The following is a 16,308-nucleotide window of genomic DNA, read 5'->3' as shown; positions in this document are numbered from 1 at the left end:
TAGAGCAAGACCTTATCTCAAAAAAAGTAAAAACAGCCAGCATGGTGGCTCATACCTGTAATCCTAGCACTTTGGCATCACTTGAGCTGGAGTTTGAGACAAGCCTGGGCAACATAGTGAGACCCTGGCTCTATGAAAAAAATATTTTTAAAAAAGAAGAAATATAAAAATGAAAAAGAAATGCCCACTTAGGACTTTTCAGAAACCCAGCCACTGAACTCAATGAAGTACAAATACATAGGACAGCCAAGGGCCCTTGGTACCTGGTAGTCAGGGCCTGCTGCCCAGCCATGAAGCTTCCTGGACGGTGGCTGAGGGTCTGGCGCCTTTCGGACAACACGGGATGCACCCACTGCTTCAGCCCAGTCCTTCGCTTCCTCTTGAGTCCGCTTAGCGTCCGCACTGTCTGCAGAGCTCATTGACAACTGCCGCTGCCTCCTAGGGTCCCAACTGTTCCTAGGACAAACCACATTTGATGTTAAGTTTTTGCAGTCAGGCCAAGCATGTCTGATGTCACTGGTCAGAGGCCTTGGGAATTCCAAAGTCAGCTGTCCATATCATTTTCTTCATTAAAATGGACCACCACTCCCACTACTTCCATGTGAATTCCACAGTTCAGCCCCACCATTTATCAAGTCACTCTCATAAACAGAGCCCCAGGCAGGATGTGTCACACTATTTCACTGATGCAAAAAAAAAGTCCTCATGATCCTCACTTTAAAGCAAGCTTGTCCAACCACATGTGGCCCAGGATGGCCCCGGGCTTTGGATGCAGCGCAACACAAATTCGTAAACTTTCTTAAAACATTATAAGAGGGCCTGGGCGTAGTGGCTCATGCCTGTAATCCTAGCACTTTGGGAGGCTGAGGTGAGCTATCACTTGAGGTCAGGAGTTCCAGACCAGCCAGACCAACATGGTGAAACCAAGTCTCTACTAAAAATACAAAAATTAGCCAGGTGTGGTAGCAGGCACTCATAACCTCAGCTACTAGAGGCTGACGTGGGAGAAGTGCTTGAACCCCAGAGGTGAAGGTTGCAGTGAGCCAAAATCGCAGCACTACACTCCAGCCTGGGCAACAGAGCGAAACTCCATCTCAGAAAAAAATAATAAAAACACATTATGAGGTATTTTTTCGTGATTTTTTCATTTTAGCTCATCTGCTACCATGAGTGTTAGTGTATTTTATGTGTGGCCCAAGACAGCTCTTCCAGTGTGGCCCAGGGAAGCCAAAAGATTGGACACTCTTGATTTAAAAAGTCAGTAGCTGAGTCTCATTAAGGTTAACAGGGCACCCCTCACAGGGAGGAGCTCACAGATTTGAACCAGGACTCCCAGGTGTGTGTCCATCTCCTTTTGGTACAGCTCCCTCCCTATGCTCTGCACAAGCCAGTTACTCAATAAATGCCCCTCAAAAGAACAAAAGATGACTACTAAACAGTGCCACAATAAAAAGAGCAAGAGGAGACAAGCAGAGCCTACACAGCATGGAAAAGGAGGAGGCATTCCAAAGAGAGCTGCAGAGGTGGCTGGACAAGAAGGGGATGGGTGCCATGCTCGTCTGGACGCCTCACAGTGGAAGCAATGGTGCTGGGGCAAAGCATTTATAAGGGCCTGGTAATACCACAGATCAGAGAAAAGCTGGAATCAGGGATGGCAGATGTGTGGGCCTGTGTGTCTACCCACACACATGTACGTGGCAAGGGAGGGAAGACGAGGCAGGTAACACGGCTTAGGAGATTACAGAGGGGACAATTACAGAGGGGACAACGGTGATTCCGACTTGACTTTGTGAGAAATGGAGACCACGGTAAAGCTGCTGACCTGTCTAAAAGACCTGTGTTTTTAGAAGATGACTATGGGGAGGGTGTGAAGGACGGGCCATGCAGGACAGGCTGAAAGGATGGAGATGAACTGGTGGACCCATGGATGGTCTGGAAACGGAGGAGGTCCCAGTGGCCCCAGAGAAAATGAAAAGAGGAGACAGAGTCAGGGCAAGTTTTGGGAGCCAATTGTGTATGAGGAAATAAAGATGCCAAACAAGAGATGGACGCATGCACTAAGTCTCTACCAGGTCACCAACCAGCTCAGTGAACATGAAAAAAAAGAGCAGGTTTCGGGAGGAGATCGTTCAGGAACTCTGATTTTGAAGTGCCCTTGGTCAAAGTCAGGGGCAAAACTGTCTCCAAAACCAATGTCCAATTCCTTCAGGGGAATATACAGTTCCCATCGCCTCAAAGAGACAAGGAACAGAGTGTCCTACTGCTCCAATCAGTCTCTAAGAGTTTATGTTTTTGCCTTTGATTTTAATTCTTGATCACAGCTCCTTCTGAGATTAGTGTTCCAGAACTGACCCATAGGTATGTCCCGACTGCATCCAAAGCTTCAGCTGAAATCAAACAGCAAATTACAGAATTTCCTTTTTTGTGTGTCATCAGAAAAAGAGTAGCAAAGGTTATTACCAACTCCTTCCAGAAGATGGGCACTTACTTTAGGAGCTTTTAAGTGAAGGATGAAATAACAAAGAAAAGGATGACTCACAGATTTGACTAAACAAATATTCAGTTATTGACAAGAAAACAAGAAAACAGAGAAAAATATTTGCAAGACAACAGCAAAGCATTAACATCTAAACAATATAAAACATCACATTTTAAAGGAAAGCAGTGATAAATGTGAAGGAAACAGGCATTATACAAAGGAAGCAAAGGAAAAATTCTTACTTGCTCGTACTCAAAAAATACAAATTATGACAACCATAGGTATGATTGTTATTATTAATTTTTTGAGACAGGGCCTTACTGTGTCACCCAGGCTGGAGTGCAGTGGTGCAATCATGGCTCACTGAAGCCTCGACCTTCTGGATTCCAGTAGTCCTCCCACCTCAGCCTCCTGAGTAGCTGGGACTATAGGAGCATACCACGCCCAACTAATTGTGGGGTATTTTTTTTTTTGAGGCAGAGTCTCGCTCTGTTGCCCGGGCTGGAGTGCGGTGGCGTGATCTCAGCTCACTGCAAGCTCCGCCTCCCGGGTTCACGCCATTATCCTGCCTCAGCCTCCCGAGTAGCTGGGACTACAGGCGCCCGCCACCACGCCCAGCTAGTTTTTTGTATTTTTAGTAGAGACGGGTTTTCACTGTGTTAGCCAGGATGGTCTTGATCTCCTGACCTCGTGATCCGCCCGCCTTGGCCTCCCAAAGTGCTAGGATTACAGGCGTGAGCCACCGTGCCTGGCCATTGTGGGATATTATTTTAAAAGTACTAGCAAATGCTACTAACATTATGAAAACTGGAGGGATGAGAGTACAATGCAGTATTTTCTAAAGGAAATTAAGCAAAACTAAACTAGTCCAAGGAAATGATCCAAAAAAAAAAAAAAAGAGACAAGATTAACATGGTCAAATAAATTCAGGAAAGCTGGCATGCATTCTGCTTCTTCACCTCCCCAGTGCACTTAATTGTTTGTTTTTTTTTCTTTGAGACAGAGTTTTGCCCTGTCGCCCAGGCTGAAGTACAGTGGCACAATCTTGGCTCACTGCAACCTCTGCCTCCTGGGTTCAAGCAATTCTCCTGCCTCGGCCACCCAAGTAGCTGAGATTACAGGCACACACCACCACACCTGGCTAATTTTTGTACTTTTAGTAGAGACGGGGTTTCACCATCTTGGGCAGGCTGGTCTCAAACTCCTGACCTCAAGAGATCCACCTGCCTCGGCCTCCCAAAGCGCTGGAATTACAAGCATGAGCCACCATGCCCAGCCCCCACTGTACTTTAGCATGTTCAAGCCTCTGAGGAATTTGGAGTGAAGAAAGAAGTTGAGGCTGGGCACAGTGGATCACTTGAGCCCAGGAGTTTGAGACCAAACCTGAGTAACGTGGCAAACCCCATCTCTAGCAGAAAGATAAAAATTAGCTGGGTATGGTGACATGCATCTGTGGTCCTAGCTATTCGGGAAGCTGAGGTGGGAGAATTGCTAAGCCCAGGAGATGGAGGTTGTAGTGAGCTGACATCATGCCAAAAGAAGTTGAACCCATGGAGGTTTCCCAAACTTGTTTGGCCACGAAAGCCTTTTGGGGCACAACAGCCACAAGCAATCCATGAAGATGTGGTCTGCGTAACACACTTGGGGACACACTGATGCAGTGGTGAAGAGGCCGACTATGCACAGGACACAGTCACACCTGCAGGCAAACCCTGGCTCCCCTCCTTCACAGCCATCATCAATAGCTATCACCCCCAGAACAAAGTGGAAACAGCATCTGTCTGCCATTCCAGGTTGCTATGGAAACTGGGAAATGCTCTGGGCACACAGCAACACTGAGCAGGGATGCACTCATGCTGATAGGGCAGGAACGGGTCCTTACCACTTTGGCCTGCCGTCCTTCACAACTTCTTCTTCCTCTTCATCATCGCTGAACTTCAGTTTCTCAGAATAGTCCACTTCTTCATGGAGGCCTACAACAGGAGGAGGGCCCAGGAAGAATGAGAAAGAATGGAAAAGTCAGTGGTGGCCAGGCGTGGTGGCTCATGCCTGTAATCCCAGCACTTTGCGAGGCTGAGGTGGGCGGATCATGAGGTCAGGAGTTTGAGACCAGCCTGACCAACATGGTGAAACCCCGTCTCTACTAAAAATACAAAAATTAGCTGGGCGTGGTGGCGTGTGCCTGTAATACTAGCTACTCAGGAGGCTGAAGCAGGAGAATCGCTTGAACGCAGGAGGCAGAGGTTGCAGTGAGCCGAGATCGTGCCACTGCACTCCGGCCTGGGCGACAGAGTGAGACTCCGTCTCAAAAAAAAAGAAAAAGGAAAAGGAAAAAGGAAAAGAAAAGGTCAGTGGTACCCAGGCACCATCGGAGAGGTTCCTTTGGCCAGGAATCTAGCTATTCCAGCAGAGGAGCTGAGTCAACCACCTGGCTGCCTCCCCCTGTGACTGAAGGGCAGTTTTGGCTTCTGGTAAGAGCAGGGCAACTTGGTTAGACTAACCCTCCCACAGGTAACAATTTTTAAATCTGAACAATATATCTTTAAAATCTATTTCAAGGCCCAAGAGGATGAACAAAGCAGGCAGAAACCAAGTAGTTGTCTACCCTTATAATACAGAAGCTTGACTTGTGAGATTTGTGAGTTACCACTTGCCCCAGGCACTGATCAGCCCAAGTGGCTCAGATGGCAGAAAGTATCCATCACAGAGGATTGTGTGAACAGAGTGTGGTAGTTCCACACAATGGAATATTATTTGGTCATAAAAAAGAATGAATACAAACACATGCTATAACATAATTAACTGTGAAAACATTATACTAAGTGAAAGAGGCCAGACAAGAAAGGCCGCATACTGATTCCATTGAAAGGAAATGGGCCGGGCGCGGTGGCTCAAGCCTGTAATCCCAGCACTTTGGGAGGCCGAGGCGGGCAGATCACGAGGTCAGGAGATCGAGACCATCCTGGCTAACACGGTGAAACCCCATCTCTACTAAAAATACAAAAAATTAGCCGGGTGTGTTGGCGGGCGCCTGTAGTCCCAGCTACTCGGGAGGCTGAGGCAGGAGAATGGCGTGAACCCGGGAGGCAGAGCTTGCAGTGAGCCGAGATCGCGCCACTGCACTCCAGCCTGGGGGACAGAGCAAGACTCCATCTCAAAAAAAAAAAAAAAAAAGAAAGGAAATGTCCAGAATATGCAAATCTATAGAGAGGGAAAGTAGACTTATTATTGCCACAGGATTAGGAGGTGGGAGAGAGCGCCTGCCAACAGGTATTGCGTTTCTTTTTTGAGTGATGGAAACATTCTGAAATTGAATACTGGTGGTAGTTGTACAACCTTGTGAATATATACTAAAAACCACTAAACTATAGACTTTAAAAGGGTAAATTTTATGTTATATGACAATTATGTCAATCATATAATTATATTAAAATTATGTGAATCATATCATCATATAATTCACAGTGGCTCATGCCTGTAATCCCAGCGCTTTGGGAGGTTGAGGCAGGAGGATCACTTGAGGCCCGGAATTTGAACCAGCCTGGGCAACACGGCGAAACCATATCTCTACTAAAAATACAGAAAAGTAGCCAGCCATGGGGGTGCACACCTGTAGTCCCAACTACTCCGGAGGCTGAGGTGAGAGAATCACCTAAGCCCAGGAAGTTGAGGTTGCAGTGAGCTGTGACTGTGCCAGTGCACTCCAGCTTGGGCGACAGAGCAAGATCCTGCCTCAAACACAAGGCTAACTGAGCACCATGATGTATGCCTGCAGTCCTGGCTACACGGGAGACTAAGGCGGGAGGATTGCTTGAGCCCAGGAGTTTAAGACCAGCCTGGGCAACAGAGCAAGACCCCCTCTCTAGAAAAGTTAAATTAAATTAAATTAAATTTTAAAAAAATTAAAAGTAACAACAAAAACTCAATCTAATTAAAAGGCAGAGTTAGGAACTGAAAAAACAAGTTGCAATTACGTGCTGTCTACTAAATAATCACTTTAAATACAAACACAAAGGAGCTTAAAGGAAAAGAATGGAAAAAGATATTCGCTGGAACCAAAAGTCAGAGCGATGGTATGAACACAGGACAAAACAGACTGCAAGATAATAGACTACTAGAGATAAGGAGGGAAACGTGGAAACACACCAGAAAGGCATAGAAACTATAAATGTATGTATGCCTAATAGCAGCTTCAAAATAAATGAAGCAGAAACCAACAGTATTAAAGGGAGGAACAGATAAATCCATAATTGGAGTTTCACATCTCACTTTCCTTAACTCATAGAAGCAGACAAAAATATCAGTAAATATACAATAAGATCTGAATGCCACCATCAACCACCTTGACTAAGTTGGAACATACAAAACATGACACCCAACAACTGTAGAATATATACTTTTCAAAGTGCACCTGAAATATTCTCCAAGACAGATCATATCCTAGTCATAAAACAAGTCTTACTAACTTGAAAACAAATGAAATTATACAGAATGTGCTCTCTGGCTGTAAGACAACTAAATTAGCAATCTAGAAGTGTCCTAGTAATAAAAAAATGCCTTAATGATTTAAAAAATCATTTAAAAAAGATACAGAAAACAAGTCAAACAATGGAGAAAATGAACAATGCCAAAAAGCTGCTGCTTCGTAAACATTAATAAAACTAACAATTCAATTCCTTGGCAGAAATGAAGAAAAAGAAATATACAAATATCAGGAATTAAAAGGTATCACTACAGATCCTATAGACATCAAAAGGATGATGTAATATATTTTCAACAACTTTATGTTAATAATTTCAACAACTCAAAAGAAATGAACAAATTCCTCAAAAAACACAACTTACCAAAAAACTCACACAAAATGACATAGGGAAACTGCACAGTCTCATAACTAATCAAATAAAATAAATTACTGAAAACATTTCCACAATGAAAACTCCAGGGGCAAAATTGTTTCACTGCTAAAGTAATACTGGCCAGGCACAGTGGCCCACACCTGTAATCCCAGCCACTCAGAAGGTGAGGCAGGAGGATCACTTGAGCCCCGGAGTTTGAGGCTGCGTTGAGCCATTATTGCAGCAGTGCACTCAGCCTGGGTGACAAAGTGAGAGACCCTGTCTCAAAAAAGAAAGAAAAAGAAAAATATATAATACTGATCTTACAAAAATACCAATCTTATTCTTTAGGAAAGTAGAGAAGGAACACTCCACAACTCATTTTATAAGCCCAGCATAACTTGATACCAAAATCTGACAAAGACATTAAAAGAATAGGAAATTACAGACTAATATCCCTCATGACAGAACTTTAAAACATATTAACAAATTGAGTCTAGGCATACAAAGAGGGAGGGTTTATTCTAAGAATGCAAGGTTGGTTTAGCATTAAAAAAATGCAGTCTATTATCAAAATAAAGGAGAAAAATAATATGAACACAGATGTAGGAAATCATTGAACACAATGCAATACCCATAATTTACAAAAACAAAAAACCCAGAGGCTCAGCACACTAGACACAGAAGGCAACACATCCTCAACCTGATAAACAGCATCTCTGAAAAACCCACAGCTGACACTTCATGCTGACACACAAAACATTTTCTTCCTAAGATCAGAAAGAACTTGAGGTTAATATTATACTAGAAGTATACCACAGTGCAATAAGGCAAAATATAAATAAATAAATAAATAAATAAATAAATAAATGGCACGTAATCTGAAAAAGACAACGTAAAACTCCTCATTTACAAACTACATAAGGGTTTACGTCGAAAAAACTCTAAGAAATCAACAAAAACTAGTAAAACTAATGTATTCAACAAAGTGTCTGGTACCAGTGAATGCAAAAAAATCAACTGTATTTTCTTTTTTTTTTTTTTTTTTAGATGGAGTCTCGCTCTATCACCCAGGCTGGCGTGCAGTGGCACGATCCTGGCTCATTGCAACCTCCGCCTCCCGGGTTCAAGCAATTCTCCTGCCTCAGCTTCCCAAGTAGCTGGGACTACAGGCGCATGCCACCACGCCCAGCTAATTTTTTGTATTTTTAGTAGAGACGGGGTTTCACCATGTTAGCCAGGGTGGTCTCGATCTCCTGATCTTGTGATCCATCCACCTCAGCCTCCCAAAGTGGTGAGATTACAGGCGTGAGCCACTGCGCTCGGTCTCAGCTATATTTTCTATATAATGACAGCAAACCCTTAAAAAATAAAATTGTTCTTAAAAATCAATGTCATTTATAATAGCATCAAAAAACCATAAAATGCCCGAGAATAAATTTAACAAAAGACATTCAGGACCTCTACATGAAAACTCTAAGACACTGCTGAGAGAAATGAAAGCCCTAATAAAGAGATACACCAGGTTCCTGGCCTAAAGATTCAAAATTAAGGACTGGACATGGTGGCTCATACCTATAATCCCAGCACTTTGGGAGGCCAAGGCGGGCCGATCACCTGAGGTCAGAAGTTCGAGACCAGCCTGGCCAACATGGTGAAACTTCGTCTCTGCTAAAAATACAACAATTAGCAGGGCGTAGTGGCCCACACCTGTAATCCCAGCTACTTGGGAGAATGAGACATGAGAATCACTTGAACCCAGGAAGCAGAGGTTGCAGTGAGCTGAGATCATGCCACTGCACTCCAGCCTGGGTGGCAGAGTGAGACCCCATATCCAAAAAAAAAAAAAAAAAAAAAACAAAACACCACCAAGTTAAGATGTCAGGTGGAGTGCAGTGGCTCACGCCTGTAATCCCAGCACTTTGGGACGCTGAGGTGGGCAGATCACAAGGTCAGGAGTTCGAGACCAGCCTGGCCAACATGGTGAAACCCTGTCTCTACTACAAATACAAAAAGTAGCTGCACACCTATAATTCCAGCTACTCGGGAGGCTGAGGCAAGATAATCACTTGAACCCAAGAGGGGAGGTTGCAATGAGTCGAGATCATGCCACTGAACTCTAGCCTGGGCAACAGAGCAAGACTCTGTCTCGGAAAAAAAAAAAAAAAAAAAATTCAGATGTCACCTATCTATGTTGATACAGATTCAACATAATCCTAACCAAAATGCCCACAGGCTCTTTGTAAATACTGACAGGTTGATTCTAAATTTATGTGGAAACAATCTTGGAAAAGAACAGAGTTGGAAAACTTACACTACTGAAATTTAAGATTTACTATAAACCCACAGTGTGGTACTGGCATGAGGAACAAACAGATCAATGGAACAGTGTCCAGAAACAGACCAATGCTTTTACAGTCAATTGACTTTTGGCAAAGATTCCAAAGCAATTCGATAGGGAAAGTAAAGTCTTATCAACAAATGTTGTGGAGAATTGGCCACATGGGAAAAAACAAACCTTGACTCCTGTCTTACACCATATACAAACATTAATCCAATGTGGATCAAAGACCTAAAATTAATAGTTAAAACTATAAAACATCTAGGAATATCTTTACCACCAAGGAGAAGCAAACATTTTTTTAAACAGGACACAAAAATAATAACCACAAAAAAAACCCAAATTTGTAAATTAAACTTCAAAATTCAAGCTTCTGCTCATCAAAACAGTGTTTTAAAAAGATTAAGACAAAGAATGCAATAAGGAAATATATTTGCAAAATAAAAGTTGCAAAGGATTTGTATCCAGGGCTGGTATCCTACCACTCAATTTTTTAAGATTCAGACACCAAACAAAGGACAATATATCAGCTGTCAAATAGCACATAAAAGTGTGTATATCATCATTAGTCATCAGCAAAATGCAAATTAAAAGCACAATGAGATACCACTAAACACCCACTAGAATGACTAAAATTAAAAAGACAAACATGTTCAAGGCTGCGGTGAGCTTTGATTACACCACTGCACTCCAACCTAGGAAACAAAGTGAGACCCTATCTCTTTAAAAAAAGAAAGATGAACACCAAAATGTAAGATCCAGACCTACCAAATTCTCACACACTGCTGTTGGGAATGTAAAATGGCACAACCACCAGGGGAAAAGGTTTGGACAGGTCTTAAACACTTAATCCTATGTCTACCCTTTGACCCAACAAATTCTAGATATTTACCCAAGAGAAATAGAAGTATGATGTATATAGTCGGGCTTTTGAATGAATAAACAAATTACAGTATATTGATGCACTGGAACATATCTCAGCAACTAAAAGCAACTGGCATATAAACAACATTGATGAATATGAAACCCATACAAGAGTAAAAACTGTATGACTCCACTCATCTGAAGTCTGATAACTAGGCAAAACTAATCTAGGGTAAAGTGAATCAGAAGAGCAGCAGGCCCTTGAGCGGTCACAGGGCAGAGCACTGGAGAAGCAATGAGGAAGCCTGGGATGGTGAGGGAAATGTTCTTTCTTTGGATATGGATGTGTACGACATACACATATCCATTTGTAAAACTGTACAGGTAAAATGTGACATGGGTGCCTTTCACTATAATTAAAATCTACCTGAAAATAAATAAAAAGAACTATAAAAGAAAACAATCAGGTTGCGGGATGGGGAGTGGGTGGAGATAAACGAGTAAGAATGGCAGAACAAGCTGGGTTTGTGGCACCCGCGTGTAGTTCCAGCTACTCCGGAGGCTGAGGCAGGAGGAAGAGTTTGAGGCTGCAGCTCACCATTATGGACCCTGCGAACAGCCACTCCACTCCAGAATGGGAAACACAGCCAGACTCTCTCTTTCCTTTTTTTTTTTTTTTTTTGAGACAGTGTCTCGCTCTGTCACCCAGGCTGGAGTGCAGTGGCGCGATCTCGGCTCACTGCAACCTCTGCTTCCCAGGTTCAAGTGATTCTCCTGCCTCAGCCTCCTGAGTAGCTGGGAATACAGGCACACGCCACCACGCCTGGCTAATTTTTGTATTTTTAGTAGAGACAGGGTTTCACCATGTTAGCCAGGATGGTCTCGATCTCCTGACCTTGTGATCTGCCCATCTCAGCCTTCCAAAGGAATTACAGGCATTAGCCACCGTGCCCAGCCTTACTTTTTCTCTTTTTTTTTTTACTGCTCCTTGCAGAGCAGGGCTAACCCACAGGCAGTATGCCCAGAGTAGCTGAGACCCTGTCTCTTGGAAAAAAATTAAATTAAAACAAAAACCGAATGGTAGAACGTTGGTACTTATTGAACCTGAGTGATCAGTGGTTGGGAGCTATTTTCTTTTTTGTTTAAATTTTGCATCATCAATAATTTTTAAAAAGTTAACAACAAAACTCTAAGATCAAGACTAAAGACCAAAAGAAGCTAATGGCTTGGCCAGGAAGGAACCGCTAGTCGGGGAGTAAATGAGGAAGGAGGGCATCGGGGCTGCTTCCCTGTCCTGCTCTTCATCCCTGTCTTGCCAAGGGAAAACACATGGTGGTGCCAGGGGGTTTCCATCCCTGGTAAGCACAGATGGACTTTGGTCCTGCCCGTCTAAACCACCCGTGCTTCTCTGCCCACCTGCCCAGCCATCATCAGCATCGGCGTCCAGATCGTCAAGGCCCTTCAGGTTTTCCGCGTTGATAATGGTGGGCCGTGGTGCCCGCTCCACCAGCTGCCTTAGTGGACGCAGTGGGCGAGACACTCCCAGCCTGTTTTCTTTTCTGATAAAAGAAAAGTAAAGATGATGGAATCATGTCCAGTATATAGACGGAAGCAAAATCAAATACCTTTCCAAAAATAAATTCCACACTGCAAAGGTTCATGTTTGATTTAATATTTCTATCAGTTCCTTTAAAAGAAATATATAATGAGCAAACAAGTACATCCCAGAAAGAAGTTCTGCCTTGTCCTGCAGTTTTACATGATGGTTGCTAAGGCCTAGGGCAGCAGCAACACACACGTGCCAGAACTTCAATTCTACCAGGCTCTTGAAATATGACTAAATCTGTCATCCAGCTCCAAATCCCAGCCACCACCCCACACACCCTGCCATGCTGAGCTGGTTAAGTTCTCTGCGGTCTCCAGGAGACCCAACACTTCTATTCATCAGCCCCTCATCCTGACCAGAATCACCACCGGACTCATCCCTACACACGTGACCGTAATGCAATGGACTCACCCGTCTTGGTCATTCATCTGGAACTGTCTAAAAGGAACTCGAGGTTCAAGGCGGAGCTGAGGAAGGGGAAAAGAGCCTCGTTCCACTGTACCCTGGTTTTCTGATGACTTTGGCGAACACATCTGAAACATAACATCAATGAACAGGATTTGCTGGTAATGGCCGAAACTGCAATTTCCACTTAAATCAGAATGTGTTTTGTAAAGTGGAAAATGGGAAAAAGAAACAGGAAAGTCTTGGGGTTTCCTAATTAATCCTACCACCATCTCCCCCATTTCATTCCTGTAAGTAGACTTGGGGACCTATGTCAGGGAAAACCTGCCTCTCCTGTTTCTAAAGAACCAAAGGCTAAAATCATATCCACATCACCAGGGAAAGAAGCCAGAGGCCCTGAAGATTTAAAAAGCAGGGAGAGAAAATGCAAAACGAGTGGAGGCCTCGGAAGTAGGGTAACAGGGCCAAGAGGAGACCCCAAGGGGGACATTCAACCACTTGACCTATCTGCTGGACACAATCCAACTTCATGGAGGGGGGAAAAGTACACTCTGAAGACTTACAAAAGCAGGAAGCATGTCATGGTATGTAGGTGGGTGGTATACATTTCCCATGAACTGTGAAGCCCCTTTTCGGACAGGCTGAGCCGGGCGGAGAGAGGGGTCCTTAGAATCGCTGGTACATGCCGAGGAGGGGGCTCCATCTCCTGTACTCGAGTTCCTGCTGCCCAGCTCAGTTGGGGAGGTGCTCAGAGACGTGGCAGAAATTATGTGTCGCCCACCGCCCTCCCTCCAGCTTGTCACATCTGGAAATTGAAAGGGGGCAAAAGGGGAGAGGGAAGAGGAGGGGGAAGGAGGGATCGTATGAGGTTCTGAAGGTCAAGGGACCCCCTCCTTCACCAAAAAAATAAAATGAAAAACAAAAAACACCTAAAGTGAAGAATTGTTAAATCTGTCAGGGGAGGCTGGGGCAGACCGTTGGACAATGAGGATGAACTTGCTGAGGGAAGTCTGACTGTGAAATATAAAATGAGATCTACTCAGAGAGAAGGATTCATCAGTAAGTAACAATCACCACCCTTCCCCTAAGTCTCACAACCCAGAGAGATGAAGATGGCCCTGATGAAACCAGCCTTGGGTCATTCCTTCAACAAACGCTGACCAGCCCACTTAGGGTCAGCACTGGACTACACATTCAAACAGGAGCGAGTTCCGGGCACAGTGGTTTCAGGCTTTGTTTAGCAGTGGCACCTTTTAATAAAGATCCCCCAGCCCACAAGACAGGCAAGGCGCAGCTGCTGTCCCTCCAGTGGAGGTGTGGGGCACTTGCGTAGCTCACAGACAGAAACCTGCTGACCTGTCTTTTTAAAATGATGCTTTCTATTGCCAAATGTAGTAAGATCGGGTGGAAATTATTAGAGGCCAACAAGAAATCAAATGAGACAACAGACCCGTTTTCCGTCAGAAGTTGAAGCACAAAGGTCTCTGAGTTACATGACCCTTAAGGGAAAGAGACCCAGAACATGTCTGATCCCAGCTCTTCAACCCCTTTGCTGTGTGATTTGGCAAGCCGACGTCACCCCTCTGTCCATGTTTTCTCATCTTCTCCAATGAGGAAATTAAACTGACGCTTAGAAGCTTCTTCTATGTCTACATTTTTATAGTCCCACAAAGCAGCTCATCTTAATTAATCCCAGAAAGACATAATTCATGTCCCTTAAAATGAAGCAAACAGGCCGGGCGCGGTGGCTCACGCCTATAATCCCAGCACTTTGGGAGGCTGAGACGGGCGGATCACCTGAGGTCAGGAGTTCAAGGCCAGCCTGACCAACATGGAGAAACCCCGTCTCTACTAAAAATACAAAATTAGCTGGGCGTGGTGGCACATGCCTGTAATCCCAGCTACTCGGGAGCCTGAGGCAGGAGAATCACTTGAACCCCGGAGGCGGAGGTTGCAGTGAGCAGAGATCGCAACATTGCACTCCACCCTGGGCAACAAGAGCGAAACTCCATCTCAAAAAGAAAAAAAAAAAAAAAAGAAGTAAAATAAACCAGTCCTGTGTGGGCCACTGGAAAGGTGGTGAGTGCTGGTTTAAGTAAGACACATCCACAGTGATCACTGACTTACAGGACATCACTTATGACTTGAATGGGAGAGGCCTTAGGGATACATCAAGGCAAGCAAACAAAAGGCCCTCGCAATTTAAGACTGATCAAGTCCCCTGGACTACATGAGCCACTTCAAAATCCCTGAGTAGAACATGTGGAAAATCGCATTCCTAAACACCACCTTAACCTCCAGCCACCCTCGGCTTCCAAGGAGAAATTTCCAGCAAGAAGTGCTACACAATCCTGCCACTTCCCTGGCCCAACCTAAGATGAGGAGCCAGTAGAGACCAGTTGCAGGCTGATTTATGTAACAATCCCCAGAGGAATGGGTTAAAAATACAGGTCCTAATTGGGCTGGGGGAGGGGAGGACTGGAAATCAGACTCATTCACAAACTCCCCAGTGATTCCCACTAGATGCAGCTAAGATTGGGAGCTTTAGAAAATAAGCTCTTCAACTGGGGACCTAAGTTAATTGGTCCTTTGTCCATCCTTGCCACAGCCACCAGGCACAGCAAAACTAACAACTGGATGACAAAGGGGGAGGGGACAGGCCTGGCCCAACCCAAGAGACAAAAAAGGCACAAGGCCCAATCCAACGACCTAGGCAGCAAGTCCAGTGGATGCACAGATCACACGGTGAGGCAAAGAGCCACGTTTCCAGCTCGAACCAGGGACCCCAGTGGCATCAGCACCCTTTTAGGAGTGCAGAGAGATGAGAGGAGGAAGTTCTGTGACTCCATCGAGTGCCCAAAGGCTGCAGTCACTTACTCTGAGGGCGGAGGCTTGGTCCTGGCCCATACGACAGATCTAAGACGCCCTTTTCTTTGCCAGCCTTGTCCTGCCCTCCAGCTGCTTTCAGCGTCGGAAATTCCTCGGGAGAGAAGGATAACAGTCGGCTTGAGCCCCTTAAACCTGTCAAGAAGACGGGGTAGACATGGAGGAAGTGAGATGGAGTCAACAGTCATCTGCTTCCCAGCTCCACACCTTGAAAGCCATGTTGCCTGGAAGTGGGCTTTCTAAGGGAGCCTTGTCACAAGGGTGCTCTGTGCTGGCAGATGCCACGAGGGCACTGAGGGTGGCAACGGAAGCTGCTGCTAACAGCATCATGCCCCTTCCCAGCTGACCTGCAAGGACCAGTGCCTGCTTACGAAGGGAATGGGGTAAGACATCACAGCCGCTCCAGGCCACAGCCTGCCCCAGAAGGGAAGGTTCTTCTGATTGCCTGGGGCCATAGCCTCCTATAAAATCAGCCCAGGGGAGGTCAAGAAGGCAACTGCTTTCCTGTGGAGGCAACACCTACAGAGAGTGCTGCCATCCCTGCCCCAGACCACCCCAAAAGGATTAAGATGCTGCTTCTGCCTGGCACAGTGGCTCACACCTGTAATCCTAGCACTTTGGGAGGCCGAGGTGGGTGGATCACTTGAGCTCAGGAGTTCAAGACCAGCCTGGGCAACATGGCAAAACCCTGTCTCTACCAAAAAACACCAAAAAATTAGTGTGGTGGCGGGCGCCTGTAGTCCCAACTACTCAGGAGGCTGGGGTGGGAGGATCACTTGAGCCCGGGAGGTGGAGGTTGCAGTGAGCCGAAAGCGTGCCACTGCACTCCAGTCTGGGTGACAAAGTGAGACCCTCTCTCTAAAAATAAAAAAATAGGCGGGGCGTGGTGGCT

At 45.1% G+C, this 16,308-nt stretch overlaps 1 protein-coding gene across 14 annotated transcripts in view; it reads right to left on the bottom strand.

Annotated features, from left to right (window-relative positions):
- The window catches only part of PRRC2B (proline rich coiled-coil 2B), a 132,616-nt gene that overhangs the window by 40,949 nt on the left and 75,359 nt on the right, over positions 1 to 16,308 (bottom strand). For 13 of the 14 annotated variants that reach the window (XM_058446072.1, XM_032165456.2, XM_058446075.1 and 10 more), the window contains exons 6-11: positions 15,408 to 15,551; positions 13,094 to 13,335; positions 12,537 to 12,658; positions 11,936 to 12,078; positions 4,362 to 4,452; positions 264 to 456 (exon numbers count right to left, since the gene is read on the bottom strand). In XM_058446072.1, the coding sequence (XP_058302055.1) occupies positions 264 to 456; positions 4,362 to 4,452; positions 11,936 to 12,078; positions 12,537 to 12,658; positions 13,094 to 13,335; positions 15,408 to 15,551 (935 nt within the window). The remainder of the gene's footprint in view (positions 1 to 263; positions 457 to 4,361; positions 4,453 to 11,935; positions 12,079 to 12,536; positions 12,659 to 13,093; positions 13,336 to 15,407; positions 15,552 to 16,308) is intronic. The other variant, XM_032165455.2, reaches the window with a different exon arrangement.

Source organism: Hylobates moloch, unplaced genomic scaffold (assembly GCF_009828535.3).
Source record: "Hylobates moloch isolate HMO894 unplaced genomic scaffold, HMol_V3 SCAFFOLD_10, whole genome shotgun sequence".
Lineage (NCBI taxonomy): Eukaryota > Metazoa > Chordata > Mammalia > Primates > Hylobatidae > Hylobates > Hylobates moloch.
This window is presented reverse-complemented; position numbering and strand designations above follow the sequence as displayed.